General features: G+C 32.8%; 1 protein-coding gene across 1 annotated transcript in view; it reads left to right on the forward strand.

Annotated features, from left to right (window-relative positions):
- Positions 1-18,681, forward strand: part of LOC145683692 (uncharacterized) — a 246,666-nt gene that overhangs the window by 200,017 nt on the left and 27,968 nt on the right. Inside the window, exons 56-61 of the mRNA XM_081755055.1 lie at positions 3,706-3,744; positions 8,686-8,718; positions 10,647-10,685; positions 12,809-12,835; positions 13,229-13,285; positions 16,663-16,686. Coding sequence (XP_081611181.1) covers positions 3,706-3,744; positions 8,686-8,718; positions 10,647-10,685; positions 12,809-12,835; positions 13,229-13,285; positions 16,663-16,686 — 219 coding nt within the window. The remainder of the gene's footprint in view (positions 1-3,705; positions 3,745-8,685; positions 8,719-10,646; positions 10,686-12,808; positions 12,836-13,228; positions 13,286-16,662; positions 16,687-18,681) is intronic.

Consider the following 18,681-nt stretch of genomic DNA (forward strand, 5'->3'; position numbering starts at 1 on the left):
GGATATGCTAGATATCCGAAACAGTTACAAATTATAATTTAAAATAAAGTAAAGTTTTAAGCTTTGGTCAGTGTCTCTTTTGTTAAAATGAAAGATATATTGAAATATTCAGCCCGTGCAGGTCTCTAGACCATACAGGTAAAGAAATCAGGCTGAAAATGTAGAGTATTAGGAGTTTGTATAAGACAAGATTATTGTAGAAGAAAACAGAAAAATAAATATAGATACACTAGAAACTTCATGAAAAGATGATGCACTTTTTGCTACAGAACCGACTAGATTCTTGTTTACAAGTAATATACTGAAAATTTTAAGGGAACCAAATCTTGAATTAAAGAAACTCAAATATCTTATTGTGGAGTGAAAGATATAGTGGTCATAAGATGTGTTAAGGATAGTTTGAAAGATATATTCAATGAGCTTATGGAAATTCAACATGAAAAATATTGCACATGCTTTCAACGCAAAGTATTGCCCATTCCCTGTGGATACTAAAAATGGTAATTAGCACAATCGAATGAACACAAGGGGACCGCGGTGGCTCAGTGGTAGAGCGTTCACCTCTGGTACTTGGAGTCCCGGGTTCGATCCCAGCCCCCGCCAAGTGAACTTTGTGGTGGACAAACACCGTGTGCGTGGTTTTTCTCGGGGTTCTCACGTTTCCTCCCACTTTCTTTATTCCACCATTTCATTCATTACTCATCATCACCGTCTACTTTAGCCTAACCAGCATAACCGTGGGACGTAAAACTCAAAGATTTCATTTCATTTCATTTTTTCGAATGAACACAAGTTACGGATATTGAAAGCATGGTCGTACGTAGTCAAAATCATTGAAAAACACGATGTCTTTCCGAGTCAAAAGATATGAATATATGGATGAATGGACAGAATTACATGTAACCCACTATATGTAATGCATCATATATTATAAAAGTTGTCAAATGAACGCCGCTAAAGTATATAGATTTCTAGTTCGAGAGTGTTTGACTATGGGAATTCTGGAAAGATAGGAAGACATTTTGGTAAAAGACATTTGAGAAGTAGGTTGTAATGGCATAGAACAGAATCCAATTATGTTCTTTTGTTTCTGTGGCGATTAATTCCAGAATATCTTAACCCTTGTACGTCCCTCGATTTTTGCATACACATAAATTCCTCTGGGTCAAAATGAACCCATTCATTTTTGTATGTTTCAATTTGTGGTTTACACCACATTTGTACTGGTTTGTGTCAAATATAACAAAAGATGGCTCAAATCTACACAAGTGTTACTGGTGGAGGATATCCTCGGCTCCCTATATTTTTGAAATACAAGATATATTTTCCTGTCGTCCTCAAATATTTAGAAACAATTGTAAAACTGTTTTATTATTCACCGAAATTTAACATACCAGAGATGCTCTTGCATCTAGAACACTAAAACATCACACACACACATACAGCACTCATTCACACACACACACACACACACACATATATATATATATATATATACAATACGTTGCAACTTACAATGTTCTGCTGCAAGCAGGTTTTATTTAGGTTACTTTTGGTTAGGTTAGGTCATGCATTCCTGTTAACTTTTATTGAAAACCTCTGAGAACAAAAACCACGTAAGTGATTGTTTCTTTTATGCTACTTGAAACATGTGAACCTCCATTTTACTGCTTTTGACATTATTCAAAAATCTGATTGGAATGTCTTTTACAGATAAATTTGTTTCACGAACTGTATTTGATCGTACTTTTGTTGTCTGTTCGCTTTTACATGTGGCATATACCTCGGAGCATCAGGGATACTCGTCGTTTGATGAACACACTCCTCTAGTGGCTCTCCACGGAGCGATCGTACGATTTCTTGGGCTGCGCTTGTTCTGAACATATTTTTGTTTGTTTGATGTAGTTTTCAGTTGAGTTGATTTTAGTTTAGCGTCCCTTTCAGCAGCGAGGCTACACGAGACGTGGACCTACTGATTAACATGAGCTCCGAACCACATGAGCTCCCGCCAGGAATCGAATCCGGATCTTTTACGCTAAAGGCGCGTACGCTAACCGCGTAGCCACGAGAGCGATCTTGATGTAGTTTTCAATCAGGGCTTTCCCAAGAATCTTCATCAGACAGGGAAGACGAAGACAAAGAATCGTACACTGATAATCGATCCTCCGTTTTTAGATGTCACTTCTTCATCGTCAGAAAAAGTAAGAAAGTTTTGAATTCTTCTGATGTCAAAGCAGTCTTTTTAGACACCAAAATAGACTGTAATTACTGCACAACGAGGAAACAAGTAATGCTAGGAATAAAAACTAATCCAAAATGAACGTAAACAATGTTGCCAGTACAAGGTATCTGAAAAAAATTATAAACAATTTTGCCAGTACAGTATACTGGACGAAACTAAATAATTTTCGGACAGTGCAATAACTAATAATAATAATAATAATAATAATAATAATAATAATAATAATAATAATAATAATAATAATAATAATAATAATAATAATAATAATAATAATAATTTTTGCATTGTTTTGTGGAGGTATTATCATCAGAAATCCATTCAATAATCCATCCAGTCACTTAAATATTCATTGAACTAATGGGTCTAAATAGACCCGAGAAACCGAGATAATCAAGTTGAAAAATCGCTTTGGGTCAAAAAGGACCCGAGGGACGTAAGAAGGTTAAAGTGTAGAGTTAGAGTGTTAATAAACAAATGTTGAATTCTTAAACGGAAATTGCGAATTTGCGTTTTACAACTTTGGAACTTAGGTAGTCATTTGTTATGTAGGTATTCAGTTAAAAGGGTAAATATGTTTTAATACAAAATATGCTTTCTATAGAGCTGTTAGAGCATTTAAAATGTTTCATTCTTATGCAATTTCTTTATTTAGTAATACCTTTGTATTTATTTAAGTTAAATGTCGAAATATATTATTAAATACAAAGTGTTTTCCTTGTGATTAATAAAAATAATTAAATTAAATAAGTAGAATATGGTATGGCAGTTGATTCACACCAACCCGTATCCCACGCTGTCTCATTAACGCATGAGAGGTAGGTTCTTATCTCTTCTTTAGAGAAGTAAGTAAAAGAACTCTGATTCACCTCAAGATGTTCGGTACAATATTTATTTTCACTATGTATACAATGAGATTAATTGCACAATACAATTTACAATAGAAGTTACGTCAGGAGAACAATAATTCAGGCTCAGAATGTCTTTTCTAGCTAACTTTTACAAGATGTAATGAAACTTACAGGTGAAGGTAGAGACCTCCCATCCAAAGACCGTCGTTACGTCCTTTGCACATGGCTCACTCCAATTCACCTTCGATGTTTAGGCTGTATCCGACCTCTTTCTCCTTTTTCCGTCCCCTTATATTCCCAATTCTATCAGTTTTTTTTTTTTTTTTGACATCAAACACTTGATGACCTTTTCTTTTTTTCTTTCTTTCTTTCTTTCTTTCTTTTTTTTTTTGTTTTTTTGTTTTACAAAAATGTCTCATTACCTTCTATCTCAGGACAAGTCGTTATGACATATTAATGTTCCTCTTTTCAAGTTTATTTCCTTATTATTTGCTAAGGCACTATCGCATTTTAAACAACTTATCATCTCCATTTATTCCTCCTCTTTTTTTCTCATTAAATGTTTTCAACACACTTGATACTTTCTGATTGATTATGAATTTTCTATATTTTTAGTTGGTGGATCCTTCGGAGGCGGCAGTGCATTGTCTAGTGGTTAGTAAATTGCTTTCTTTTTTATAAAGTTTAGCATTTCATGATTATGTAGCGAGGCTAAGGAAGACATGGTGATAACTATATTCACGATAATGGTGGAATAAAGACAGTGGGGATAAACAAGAGAATACGGAGTAAATTCACGCATACAGTGTTTCTTCACTACGGAGTTCCCTTGGTTTGAACTGGAATCGAACCAGGGACCTCCACACCAGAGCTGAGAGTTCTACTACTGATCCACCGCGGCCCCTATTAAATTACTATGCAAAATTAAGTCTATACGGGAGGAAGTCAAAAAGTAAAGGGACCTGCAATTTCTCGCACTAGGATTTGGTAACACTGCTAGTATCCAGAGCTGAATTAGTGTAGTCTGCAACTTCTATTCAACGTGTCTCTCTTATTTCTGCGTTAGACGTTGTAGTGTAGCAGACAGTTAAACATGGCAGCTCCTTTGTCAATCTGCACCAAGGGATAAATGAGGGCAGTGATGCGCCTTTTGTTTGCGGAAAGTGTTAAATCTGCGGAAAGGATTCGTCTAATGCAATCGTAGTATGGTGACAGCTGTTTATCTCGAAGCAAGATCTACGAATGGATAGAGTGTTTCAAACAGCGAAGAACTTCTTTATGTGATGAGGAAAGATCGGGCAGGCCATCGATGTCAACGACTGAGGGCAATTTGAAAGTGTTTGAGGGTATGGTGATGGAAAACAGACGAATCACAGTGGAAAAAATCATCACCAGAAGTTAAGAAATTTAAACGTCCACCATCAGCTAGTCATTGATGCAGTGCAAAACAGGTGCAACCGAGAAACTTTTTTTTTTTCCGATGGAATCAAAAGACTTGTGAAACGTTGGAAGAAGTAGATAGAGGTGAAAGGAGATTATGTAGAAATATAATTTATGTTTCAGTTTTCTGTGATTAGATTAAATGCACCTTTTCTCAAGTCCCTTTACTTTGTGACTTCCCCTCGTATATAATGTAAAATTGTCTCTCAACTAGTACATTAAGTTTCACGTAACTTGTGAATTTCTAATATGATATTGTAGTAGCAAATATTTTGTATATCTATGCAACATTTTAATTTTCGACTTTGAAGTAAAACTTTCAAACATAATACTGTAAACAAACAATAATAATGAATATTTAATTTGCATTAATTATTGTTCTTTTACATTAATAAATTTAAAAACTAAACTTTTTCTAAATACAATATAATAGAAATCCTCTTTTGAAAATTTGTTCATAGTGTTTTAACGCCGCTATGAATACTACATTAACTTTTGATTATTAATTGACAGTTTGAGGAAAGGTAAAACAAACTATGTAAAATGTTTATTAACAAGACCTTATGATATACGAGACATTACAATGAGACTAAACCAATTAAAGTCAGATCAGTATTGTGTGAGAATAACTGAATTAATGAAGGTTATTCTCTTGGGAGGGATTGTTCAATGATGTTCTCTGAGAAAGGCTGGACATAAAATCGTTTTAACTTTTACGTCCCACGGTTATGATGGCTAGGCTAAAGGAGACGGTGATGATGAGAAATGAATGAGATGGTGGAATGAAGAAAGTGGGAGGAAAATGGAGAACTCCGAGAAGACCCACCCACACCGCGAGCTAGAATCGAAGCTAGGACCCCATGTGCCAGAGGTGAACGCTCTACCACTGAGCCACTGCGGCCTCTGGAGATAAAATAGAAATAGTGTGAGTAAATTATGTGCAACTTCATTATATCTCATCTCTCCATTAAATCCTTTTTATGGTTTATTGAAAGTAAACTCAATTACACCAATTAACTTTTTAAATTTAATTTTGATTTTTCTTCCTTTATTTACATGTTATTTCTACTCTATGTTTAGGAATTAGAATTTAATTTTATTTCGTACTTTAAGAACAGATTACGAGAATAGATCCTGTAAAACAACAATTCTTATTTTCCTTTTAATAGTTTATCATTGGAGAAAGTGAAAACCTATGCTGTACATAATGAAACAATTAATTACAAACTATTAAATTAATATAGAGTAAAATGCTAAATTGTTCTAATCATTAACGCCATTTTTGTTCTCTTTACTTTTCTAACACCAAATACAACCAGTTAAATCAGGTAATAACAATAATTTGTTGCAAACATCACAACCTCTTAGAAATACTGATTCACCTCTGCTGGTCCTATTTTGTAGGGATGTTCCATATAAACGCCGACATTCAAAATTAAAAACAGAAGAGCTTCATTAAAACAGTTGTATTCTACTTATATGTGGTCAGTAGTATGTCCCATTTAAGAGCAAATTACAATAGCAAGCATATGTCAACATCTACTATGCATTTCTAATCTTTACACAAGTATAATAACCTTCTCTCTCAGGTGTCTATCCCGATGCATCCGATCACGAGTATGATTTCCGCCTTCAGTTTTAAAACAACTCGTGGTTTGTTGGCGTAAACTTTAGATTTTACAAACTCACACAGAGTATAAGATCACACGACCTCGCCTGACAACTCTGGGTAACACGTCTTCGCAATAAGAATATATTTCTCACTCGAAAACTGCTTCAAGGCTGAAAAAAACAAAACAAATAAATCAAAACATTTGAAGCTCCATTAATCGGAGTGACAACAGATAGCAAAAATGGTAAGAACATGTCTGCCTGCTTTGTAACAAAAAAAAAAAAAAAAAAATATTACACTTGATTCAATTTTGGCGTCTTATATGGAACACCCTTTACAATCTAGTTGTTTGTTTGATATTTTAAATTTTTCCTTATATATTATGCGAATTCGTATGTAGCAACTTAACTAATTTTTCAAATATATACTTATTATTTTGTGATATGCAGGCTTGTTCAGAAAAAAAAAAAAAAAACCTTGGTCACTCACATCTCCTTGAAAAGCCTTGTAAAGTCAGCGACAAATGTTCCTTTCGTTTGGTAAAATTTATTTTGGGAATAACTGTGTTATAACTGGAACGTACAACGGCTGTACTTACAGAAAATTACATTCTTTATAACCTAGAAAAATAAACACACTGCTGAACAAGACTGCACTTATTTAATATTAAAACACATTTACACGTGATGTTTCGATTTTCTAGCCAAAATCATCATCAGACGTACACTCTTGACGTACGATGAGGATCTTGGCTAAAAGATCGAAACGTCACGTGTAAATGTGTTTTAATATTAAATAAGTGCAGTCTTGATCAGCAGATGAGTTTTTTTTTTCCTGATTTTATTTGCAAGATCCATGACTATGATTGTATGTCAGTTTATAACCTACTGAAAACTGTATTCAAATTGCCCTTCCATTATGAAATTACGAAAGTAACTTTATCAAATGAAAAGAATTTTTATCTCTGACTGTACACATACTCATAGTAGGATTTAATACAAACGAAAGTAAGTTTTCTTTCGCCTATTATTATCTTCATTTAAGGAAAAAATATTAGAATTTCCGGTTGCTAGAATATGACCTTCTAAAAAAAAAAAAAAAAAAGATAGATTACCATGAATTTTTGAACAAGACATAATTAATTCATTTGAGAAATGCATTACATATTTATTGACTCTATGGACTAGGTAAAATGTACAATTTCAATGAATTCATCATTGGCTTCAGGCATGTACAGATATGAAAGTTCTAGAATAGAAGTCTCAAAAGAGACATGAAAATTGTCTGAATGTAATTTGAAAAGATAAGAAATATTCGATATCACAACTCATGTGCTAAAGGACAAGAATGCAGTGTATAATTCACTTTTGGTCTGTCCAACTAATCTTGGTTAAATAGGACTCAAAAATTATCCTCAATTTTGACATGACTCTTCTTACATTGTCTATTCTGACGTCCATTCTCGTTTATTTTATTGTTATTCTGTGAAAGTTTGATTCTAATTAATCCATTTGTCTTCCGTTTGTTGCAGATAGATCATGGCCGCTCCATTAGAAGTTTGAACCAAAGAGCAACAACGAGCAGTGATCCGGATTTTGTGGTCGGAAGGTGTATTAAGGGCCGCCATCTATCAAAGACTTTTGGCACAATACGGAAACAGTGTCTTACCGCAACGAAGTGTCTACGAATGCATTAAAAAGTTCAAAAATGGTCGCACAAGTGTTATGTACAAGGAATGAGTCAGACGACGATCTACGGCCACAAATCATGACAATATTGAGCGTGTACGTGACATGATTCTGTTAGACAGACGAATGGCTGTCACTGAAGTGACACATCGTCTGGAAATTAGTCATTGTTCCTGATACACTTTCCGACTACAAAAATCGGGTCACTGCTCGTTATTTCCTCTTTGGTGCAAACTTCTAACAGATCGTCTAATGATCTATATGCAACAAAAGAAAGACAAGTGGAGGAATTAGGATCAAACTTTCATGAGCATAACAATAAAATAAACGAACACAGAGGTCAGTATGAAGACAAGTGGAGGAATTAGGATCAAACTTTCATGAGCATAACAATAAAATAAACGAACACAGAGGTCAGTATGAAGACAAGTGGAGGAATTAGGATCAAACTTTCATGAGCATAACAATAAAATAAACGAACACAGAGGTCAGTATGAAGACAAGTGGAGGAATTAGGATCAAACTTTCATGAGCATAACAATAAAATAAACGAACACAGAGGTCAGTATGAACAACGTAAGAAAAGTTGTCTAAATTGCGGATAATTTTTTGACTTACCTTCGTATAATTATATCCCTTGAATAGATTTTTGCTGGATTGTGAGATAAATATTTATCTACATGAAAGTGAAAGCAAACATTACACTTAATTCTGTAATAGTAAGGAAAGATAACTTTTCATCAAGTTTTATCTATGAATGTAGATCAGTCTAAGGAAGTAACTAAGATTTTTTAATAAGATATAATGGTCTTAAAGATGTAATTTTTAAATTAAACATTTTTTCTCTTCTTTTAGGACTTGCTGGATTTGGAGGAGGCGGTGCTGGTGGTAAGCTAACTTACCTTTAATGTTTGAGAATTATTCGATGTCTTAAAGATAAAATAATTCAAAATAACCAGGAAAAGTTCATTGAAGCCTACAAATCTTCTACTTTTTATTTATTGTCATAGAAGTTTTAGTTTCTTTTCCATATAAAATATGACTGAGATAGATAAATAGTAGAATATTCTTATCGTATGACTGAGATAAATAAATTGTAGAATATTCTTATCGTATGACTGAGATAAATAAATTGTAGAATATTCTTATCGTATGACTGAGATAAATAAATTGTAGAATATTCATTTACTCTTAGATCTATTTATAGATAGAGAAGAATATTATTTTGGCATCCTTCTACATTAGACAAAAAATATACAAAAATAGTTCTCATTATAAGGAAATATAAATATAAAAAAATAGCTGTAGACTTCTGCTTACTATACATTATACCATATATTTTAACACAAAATTCACTCATATTTTTGTTACCACTTCCTACTTTCATTTTATTCTCGTATATTTTATCGAATATTTCGTTAAGTTTTTGCAGATGCGCTTTTAGTTTTGTATATCTTACTTCAAGATAAAACATTTATGTTTGTATCACATGTAGGAATTTATAGATAAAACATTTATGTTTGTATCAGATGTAGGAACTTATAGATAAAACATTTGTATTTGTATCAGATGTAGGAATTGCATGAAAGTAAATTCATATAAAACAAAATACCGCAGATTCTGTAAACAATTCCTCAACAAATATTTCGTGTATGAATTTGCTTCTGCTGGATTCTCACTACTTTGCTGATTAACTTATATAAAATAAGATCTTCGCCCATTCTCAGATCAGTAAAGGAATGTTTTCCTTAAAATCTGAGATTGGGTAGAAAGTTATTGCTTTAAACATGTCGACTTGTGTTACATCCTGTTCGGGAAGTTGAAAGGTAAGAATTTATCTTACAAGTAGTTTTTCTTCAATTAATTTTATTTTTTCTATTTCTGCGCTATATTTTCTATTATTTTTTATATATACACACAGGTGGGCTTTGAGTCACTTGATATAACTGCATTTGGAATTAACTGAATCGATAGTTTTGAAAAGGTTATGAGTCTGAAAATTAAAGCTATGAAAAAGTAAAACAAAAACCTGTTTAATTTTTCAAATTCCTGCTATACATGAAATGGTCGACCTTTGTTTCAAAAGATATAGTTTTCTTGTCATTGTACAAAATGAACAACTTTTTTCGAGCAATCGGTAGCAATAAAAATTTACTCAATGTAAACTTGCTATTTTCTAACTCATGAGCTTTTCAAAACGACTGATTCAACTATTTATCAAATATGAGATTATCACATTACTGCATGGTATATCATCCATATATATATTTAGTGGTTGCCTTCGGAGTTGATATGGTCGGAAATTGTAACGTTGCTTTACAGTCATAAAAATTTCTTTTGTAGTCACACATTTAAGCCTACTTAGTCTAAAGAGATCCGCTATACTCTCAGACTTTTCAAGCCTTGCATTCGAGTTACGTTTTACTTCTCAAGATGTAGACACAGTGTTCGGAAAACGCTTCATTGTAAAACTTCAATCGCATCTTGCTAATTTTCAAGATTAAAAGTAGTCTAAGATTCACTAATTTTGAGGTACGAATATATGTTCATTGTCTAACAACTTTCTATTCTTTATAAACTTACATAATCACAAATATAACTAGATTTAAACATAAATCGTTTATAAAACCTTTTCTTATAATGTATTATTCACAAACCACGTTATCATAACGTATTGTATGTCAATCAGTTACTACTATTCTTGTGAATTAAGAACAGGATAACTGATAGTATCAGGTGACTTGTAGCCCACGCAGAATAATCATTGATGCTACTGTTATAAGTTAACTGTAATAGTAATGGTTCATTTTATTCAGCTGGTGCAGGAGCCGGAGCGGGCGCTGGTGCTGGTGCTGGTAAGTAAACTAACCAATGACATCCATTGTAACGTCTCCTTTTAAAATGTAACTTTAAAAAATTTAAAGAATTCATGAAATTTTGGAAGAATAAAACAGACTAAAAAGAAAGTATAAAAAGTCACATCTAATAACACTCACGATCTGAGAGATTTCAGACATCAAAACACATAATTTTGGCAAATAATAGTTACTTGTAGCATTAAACAATAAAGATATTTGCTTTAACGATTGAATTTTAATTCCTGATTGGGAAACTATAACGAATTTCCGAGCTATGTCTCATTTCTTAGAATGTGAACTGGAAAACAATCGGTAAACCTTACTTCGAAATCAGAAGTAGTAGAGTGACAGGTACACTGTAAAAAATGAGGTGTTGAAACAACACAAAATGACTACCACTTTAGCGGGTTACTTGTGTGTCAATTCAGCTCAAAGACATCGCCTTCCGAGCATATCAAAAATAACTAGTTACTACCTGGGAAAATTTGCATTGGTATTTATCGTTTAATATGAGCAAAGCTTTACAAAATATCTTTGGCACTTATGCGAAGTAACGAATAATGTTCTATGTTTTCTGTAATCCGTCAGAATAATATTGTTGTAAACCTGTGAATCGTGTGACAACAGTTACATAGGGAATAGTTCTGCCATCTTTTGTTCATATATGCTAAGACACAAGAATAACAAATAAAGAAAACAGATGGAAGGATAGCTATCTGTGTAACTGTTGTCAGATGATCCACAGGTTTACAACAATATTATTGTGACCGATTACAGAAAACATAGAACATTATTCGTTACTTGGCATAAGTGCCAAAGATATTTTGCAAAGCTTTGTTCATATTAAACGATAAATACCAATGCAAACTCTCTCAGGTAGTAACTAGTTATTAATGATATGCTCGGAAGGCGATGTCTTAGTGCTGGATTAACACACAAGTAACACGCTAAAGTGGCAGTCGTTTTGTGTTGTTTCAACACCTCGTTTTTTACAGTGTATGGAGCAGATTTTGTCGGTTTCGAAACGAATTCAAATGAAATCTTTCAGTTTAACGTCCAACGATTATGCCCGTTAGGCTTGAGAGATGAACGATTAAGGCAACTGAATGATGATGAAAGAATTAGTGGAATGAGATTGTCGGAGTAAACAGAAGTGCCCAAAAGAACGCACGGATATGATTATGCGACACAAAATTACTTGGTCAAGAATCGAACCAGGATCCCAAGCACCAAAGTTAAGCACTCTACCAGTGAGCCACAGTGTCTCTATTTATCAATTTTAATCTAATCCGTATCAAATGATGGGTCTTCTATGTGTATTTTTAAAGATAAATGGATAAAGTGAATAATTTCTAGATGTATCACATACCTTATGAGATACAAGAAAAGACTACTACTAAAACTGACATTATTTTTCGTTAAATATAATAAGCCGAAAATTATAGAGACCCAGGCTGAGACGGAATATATTATTCTTTAGACATTGAACGAGTATATAATAATACATATAAATGAAAGTTTTTCTCACAACATTTTACCGGCTGTATTCATCTCATACCTGACATCAGATGGACAAACAAAGGTTTCTCTGCAGTCAAGGGCACCCATGTTGTCGTTTTCAAGGGCAGGACAAGTATAAGCAACGTTTCAAATATAGTTTCATATTTTGCTGTAACTAATGTAAATATTCTATCGGGTTTTCGATATTCCCAAGTACAATTTTCTCTTGGGGGGCTAGCGCCTCACCTTGCCCCCCTGATGGGTGCCCTTGTCTACAGTACGTCACACACTTAGGTTAAGCATAGCTTGGAAGTCTAGACAGTGACAAAATATTTTAATAAGATAAAATATACATTTTTTAAATATTACACAAACAAATATTAACATTAAAATTTACTTTGAATTGTATTTATGATTCATTTCAAGTAACATGTAACATAGCTTAAACGCAATACATATGCACATTTTATTATCAGCATTTCGAGATTAAGAAAGAACAGTAATTTTTCGGTTTGTAATGTACATTAAAATTAACTTTAACAATATAGATATGCTCATTTTATTAGCAAATAACTAGAACTTTTGTGCATGTAAGTTCTGAGGACACATTTGCTTTACAGGTGGCTTTGGCGGTGGCGGAGGAGGAGGTATTTTATGGTTTTATTAAAATTCATTCTTAAAAACTTTTACTGTCTTTTCTTTTTTAAAATCAAACTTTAGTAGTTTTTCAAATGTTAAATAATACATAACTGAATTACACTTTTGATCACCTTTTAACTTGATAATGTAAAACTGTCATATATTTCTCAGAATGTAACGCACACAAATAAACCATACAGTATTTTGAAGGTAAGCTTCTGATACCAGTAACCAATAATATAAAGTCAGATGACCATTCAGACTCCATTTTTACAGCCAAAGTCACACAACTCTTTAGTCTTTCAAACCATAAGAAATTTTAGACATTCGAAGCTCACTAGTACAGAGTTGAGTCATACACATATACAGCCACTAACACACAAAGTATTGTTTAATTTTAGCTGGTGCGGGTGCTGGTGCAGGTGCCGGAGCTGGTGCCGGAGCTGGTGGTTTTAGAGGTACATACAATCATTTTACACATCATTTCACTTCATTCAAATTAACACTTTAAGTGATAATACATTGCACTTCAATTAATATTTATGTCACAGTTGATTCTACTAAACCAAGGAATTTACATAGTAATGTTTGTACTTGAATGAATTAGCTCTTTCATCTAAATGCTGGTTGCTGAGGTAAGTGCTGGGTCTGGTGATAGGGGTTTTAGAGATACACACAATCACTTAGCTCCTCACTTCATTCGAAGAACAGTTTACCTAAAATACACTACAATTAACCTTTATATACTACAGTAAACCATACATTGTAATGTACTTATTTTAATGGATTAACACTTTACATTATATTGGGGTTCATCTAAATGTGGGCGCTAGTACAGATACATTAATTGTTGGCGGTTTTACAGCCGCATACAATCACTTCATTCAAAATAACTAACTAACTAACTAACTCTATGGCCTATGGAACTCGAAGGTTCAATATCGCGTTCACAAAAGCTCTCCATTTACTTCTATCCTTAACCAACTGGAGATTCATCTTAATATTGTCCTCCCATCTGTGCCTAGATCCTCCTAATGGACCATTTCCAATTATACTTCCAGTTAAGAGTATGAAAGCGGTCTTACTTTCTTCCATCCTGCCTACATGACCTGCTCACCTGAGTCTCCTAAACTTGATGGCCCTAAAACTGTTTGGTAAACCGTATAAATTATGTAGTTCCTCTGTATGAAGTTTTCACCATCCTCCATTCCTGTTCCTCTTGGGTTCGGATATTCGTCTCAGGATCTTGTTTCCAAATACTTTCAGTCTACGTTCTTCCCTCAGAGTAAGCGACAACGTTTCGCAACCATACAGAACAACAGACGTGATTATCATTTTATATATTTTAAGCTTCAAATTCCTCGACAGAATTCGCGACGACAAGAGATTTTGAACCAAATAGTAACACGAATTCCCTGCTTTTCGTCGACATTTAATTTCTTCGTGAATATGATTTTCGTCTGTTAATATTGATCCTAAATATTTGAAAGTTTCCACTTTATCAAAAGTATTATTTAATATTTTAACACATCCATAATTTTCCGTATTACGGTCCCGACGCACTTACATGTATTTAGTTTTCTCTGCATTTACTTCTAAACCCTTGTCTTTGAAAGCGATTAATAAGACCTCTGCATTTCTTTCTATGGTTCTCCTATCATCTCCTATTAAATTTACATGATCAGCATACACCATAACCTGGTGAATACCATTCAAGTCTAGGGCCTGGTTGCTATCTTTGATTTTCCTTATAGCGCACTCCAGGACAAAGCATTCAAAAAAAAACTTTACATAATATTATAATACACTTAAGTCAACATTTTACGTTACGTGGAGTTAAATATGTACCTTAAATATATAAACTTTTTGTTCATTTTTGGTTTCCAAAGTAATCACTGAAACAATTACCTTCAAAAATCTTATATTTTGAATAATTGTTCCTTAGATGCAAATAACTTTATTTACCCAGTATACTTTTATTTCTACACAGTCTAATATGTTCATGTATTCCTTTATACTAGGTACTTAATTTTGTGTCTAACAATTTGTAAGGTCTATGTAAAATTTAATTTTAAAACTAGCTTGATATTATCTTTCATAAATTACATGCTTCTTTAGTTTCGATAAACCTTAAATGTTCAATATGATAGCTTGCAAAATTACATCATTCAACGTCTGTTTAATTTTTGCTTTAACCCTTATCCGGGCAACCGGGGCCTCCCAGGCCCAGTAGCTTCATTTTTCTAAAATTTCTCAATAACCATACATATTTCGAAGACATAAAATACTGAATTCGTCTATCTTTCGTCGAAGTTAAAATCATGAACATATCGAGTTGGTAAAGCTAATGTTTTTTTTAATTTGAAAATCTTTTCGTGACATAACCGGGCAACCGGGGCCTAGGGGGCCCCGTATAACTTTAGTGAAATTCCTGTCAAATATTAGATCAAATTGTCACATAATTATATATTGAACACGTGACTATTGTAACCTTTAGTCGGAACAGTGTGCGGCAACAGACATTGAATTTTGAGTGTTTTGCACTTAAAATATATACTGGGCCTGACAGGCCCGGTTGTCCGTTTACGTTACAAAAATGTCTGGACCGGATTTGCTATTCTGCTTGGCGGCTTACAAAAGCGTGACACGAAGTTTCGCTACTTGACAAAAATACATACCGGTACATTCTAGACTAGTCTAAACAGTAAGTGACAATAGGCATTGATTTTGTGTATTCTGCACTTAAAATATATACTGGGCCTCACAGGCCCCGGTTGCCCGTTTACGTTACAAAAATGTCTTGCCCGGATAAGGGTTAAATGATCTTGAATAGTTTTTAGGTAAAATGGAGTAAGAGATTTTAATAAAGCTACGGAAAAAAGTGTAACTGAATTTTTTCTACATATTAACAACTTATTTCATTATTGCTATTCTAGATATCTAATTCTGCAGGCACATTCATTCTTATGTTGTGTTTTCGATTGCTAAATATGTGCTTCCTAATCCAATACAAAATAAGTTACAATTGTGGGAGGCACATATAAAATAAATTGTCATTTATTATGCACAAAATATGCAAAAATACGGATGTATGCACAAAATTATGCACAAAGTTGTGCACAAACTCCAGTAGACGATTCGTGATATCAAAAGAAGGAAAGAAGTCCTCTTGCATATTGTCGAATTCCGTGTCATATAGGAGTGACAGGAGTGCCAATTTGGAATTGAACCTCGAATCTTAACAATTGGAACGGAATAGAAAGATGTGACAACGTACATGACGCGGAATTCGACAATAAGCAAGCGGATTTCATTCCTGCTTTTGATGTCACGAATCACCTCCCGGAGTTTGTGCACATCTTTCAGGTTCACGCTGTATAAGAAACGAAATAAATACACAAGACACAAGAATTTAAAAATTTCAAGTATCCAAAGTATTAGAAATCAGTGGTTGAATTCTAGACAATGGTTCAGTACTGGAAATATTACAAGAAATAATTTTATTTTTCATACAATAACAAATGCACATGATAAATGTGTCATACATATACATATAGCATTTTAGATAAGTACACAGTATATAGTGGGAAACAAATTGTTTCTTAATAGTACTTCGTAGCAGAGGAAAACAGTGTGTAACATCTATTGGAGGGAATCAGCTTAGAGTTACCGTTTCATTCTTCATAATTACATGCTCGTCTACAGATAATAAATACTTTACTTTCCAAGTTCTCGTCCCTCAAAATGAAATTGTCAATGTCATATTGATTTTCTTCGTATGAAAATAAAACTTAGCAACGGATGTATGTTAATGTTTCTCTTTCTGCTTTCATAGGTTCTAGATTTGGTCCTAGAGGAGGTAAGGCAAATTACAGAAACAAAATAACTTAGAAGTATTATAAGTTCTAGTAATAAGAGACAAAAATTGCATCTTTAGATAAGCTTTGATGTTAGTGTTAACTGTTCGTGACTGTTTCATGGGAAAAACATTTCCATTCTCTTGCTAGAATAGTTTAGTTCAAATTTTGTATAGAGGATGCTAAAACAATCTCTTCTCTGTCTTATTTGTGTACTTGAGATTTCTTTAAATTATTAAGTAATTAGCAAAGATGTTACTTAAAAATATTAAATAAATTTACAATACGTTTTTCACTTATGTGTCTAAAACATTTTTAAATGAGTTAAAATACTAATGTTTTAGAGTATTTACGAGCTATCAAAGTCATAGTTTTATGGTGTCTAATTTAATTCCTAATATCGGGATACATAATAGTTGGTTTTACCTATTCAATGTTAAAAAAAAAACACTATATGAGAAATAGTTCAATATTTAATAAGAATTGTTCAGTATAAAGTATTAACATAATTTCCTAGAATTTTCCTGTGTTAAAATATGTGTAAAATAAAATGGAAAGTTTTGATCATAATTAAATTGTATTCATTCCATAAAAGGTATTTTTAATAAGAGCAATTCGTAGTTACATAGTTCAGGTTTGCCACTTTTTAATGATTTTTTTGAATTTGGATGAACAAACTTCATGCATTATTCAGATTAATTCCAGACATTAATTTTATTTTTATTTTAAAAAATAAGACTTTAATTTTGAATTTTTTTCACGTAATATTTGATATCTACATGCTAATTTTTTAAAAGCATGTCTTATATTTCACATCTTTTTATGTTAACTTGTATCTACAATGAACGTGTTCTTGTAAAGGACATTTGTTGTAAATACTTACTGTGCTTCTTCGAACATAAAACTGTAAATAAATTCATTCCTTACAGTTTTACTGGAAGGAAAATAAGCACATCTACCTTCAGAAACGTCAAATTTAACTCTTAACTATATCGTCTAACATATGGTTAGGAATTTACACCTCTAAAATCATTTACAGTTGAAAATAATACAAACTAAAAATTAAAATACTTTTTTTGACTAATTTTATTTCATATGTCTCGTATATTTCGAGAAATCATACCTGCTTTCTATCATCGTTATTATAGAAAGAAATTAAAATATTGAAGCCAACCTATTTTACAAGCGTTTGTGTAGTTATACCTCAAAAAAATTGCTGAAAAGACAGCGTTATTAAACCAATAATGCATAACACAGCGACACCTAGAACAGTGGCAATTTCTTTCTTATGAGTGAAAACATCGAATTTACATTACAACAACCAATACAAAGCCTATAAAAGAATATTTTTTACTTGTCTTTATATGTTTGGTCAGACCTGTAAAGTACCTTTGCTATATTATTGCAATTGTTGTTTGGAAATTTAGTGTTCCTCCTTTACCACTGAGGCTATATGAGACATGTGCTTTGTTATAAAGTAGAATTCAAACCATCGTGATGCATTCAATGCTTTTCCACCGGGATTCGATGCACCAAATATGCGACGGAAGCTACTAGATCAGCGGGAAGGGCTCCTTCACAATCTTGGTCTTCACTTATTGTGTAACGATATTTTAGGTGTTTTATTTATACTTTGTTTAAAATAAAGGAATTTAGTTAAATTATGATGAAAATAATTATGTACATGGACAAAGAAATGTGGATCAAACAAACTAAGCGATAGAAACCAAACACAACGGATACAGAAAGGATATATATATCTGAAGCAAGAAGATAAGGCAGAACTAACGTAACAAAGAAATAGTTAAATAATTAGAAAGCAATAGATTGATACATAAAAAGAATGAGATAAAATTAAATACCTAAAAATGGAAAATAGAGATTTATAAATAGAAGCATTTGCAATTTCATATTTTTTTGGTAACTATTAACCCCTTGAGTACCAGTGACCTCCATGTGGATGTCATGAAAGTGTATCCCTTATTAAAGGTCGTACT

This window comes from Thermobia domestica, chromosome 4, assembly GCF_964235325.1.
Source record: "Thermobia domestica chromosome 4, izTheDome1.hap1.1, whole genome shotgun sequence".
NCBI lineage: Eukaryota > Metazoa > Arthropoda > Insecta > Zygentoma > Lepismatidae > Thermobia > Thermobia domestica.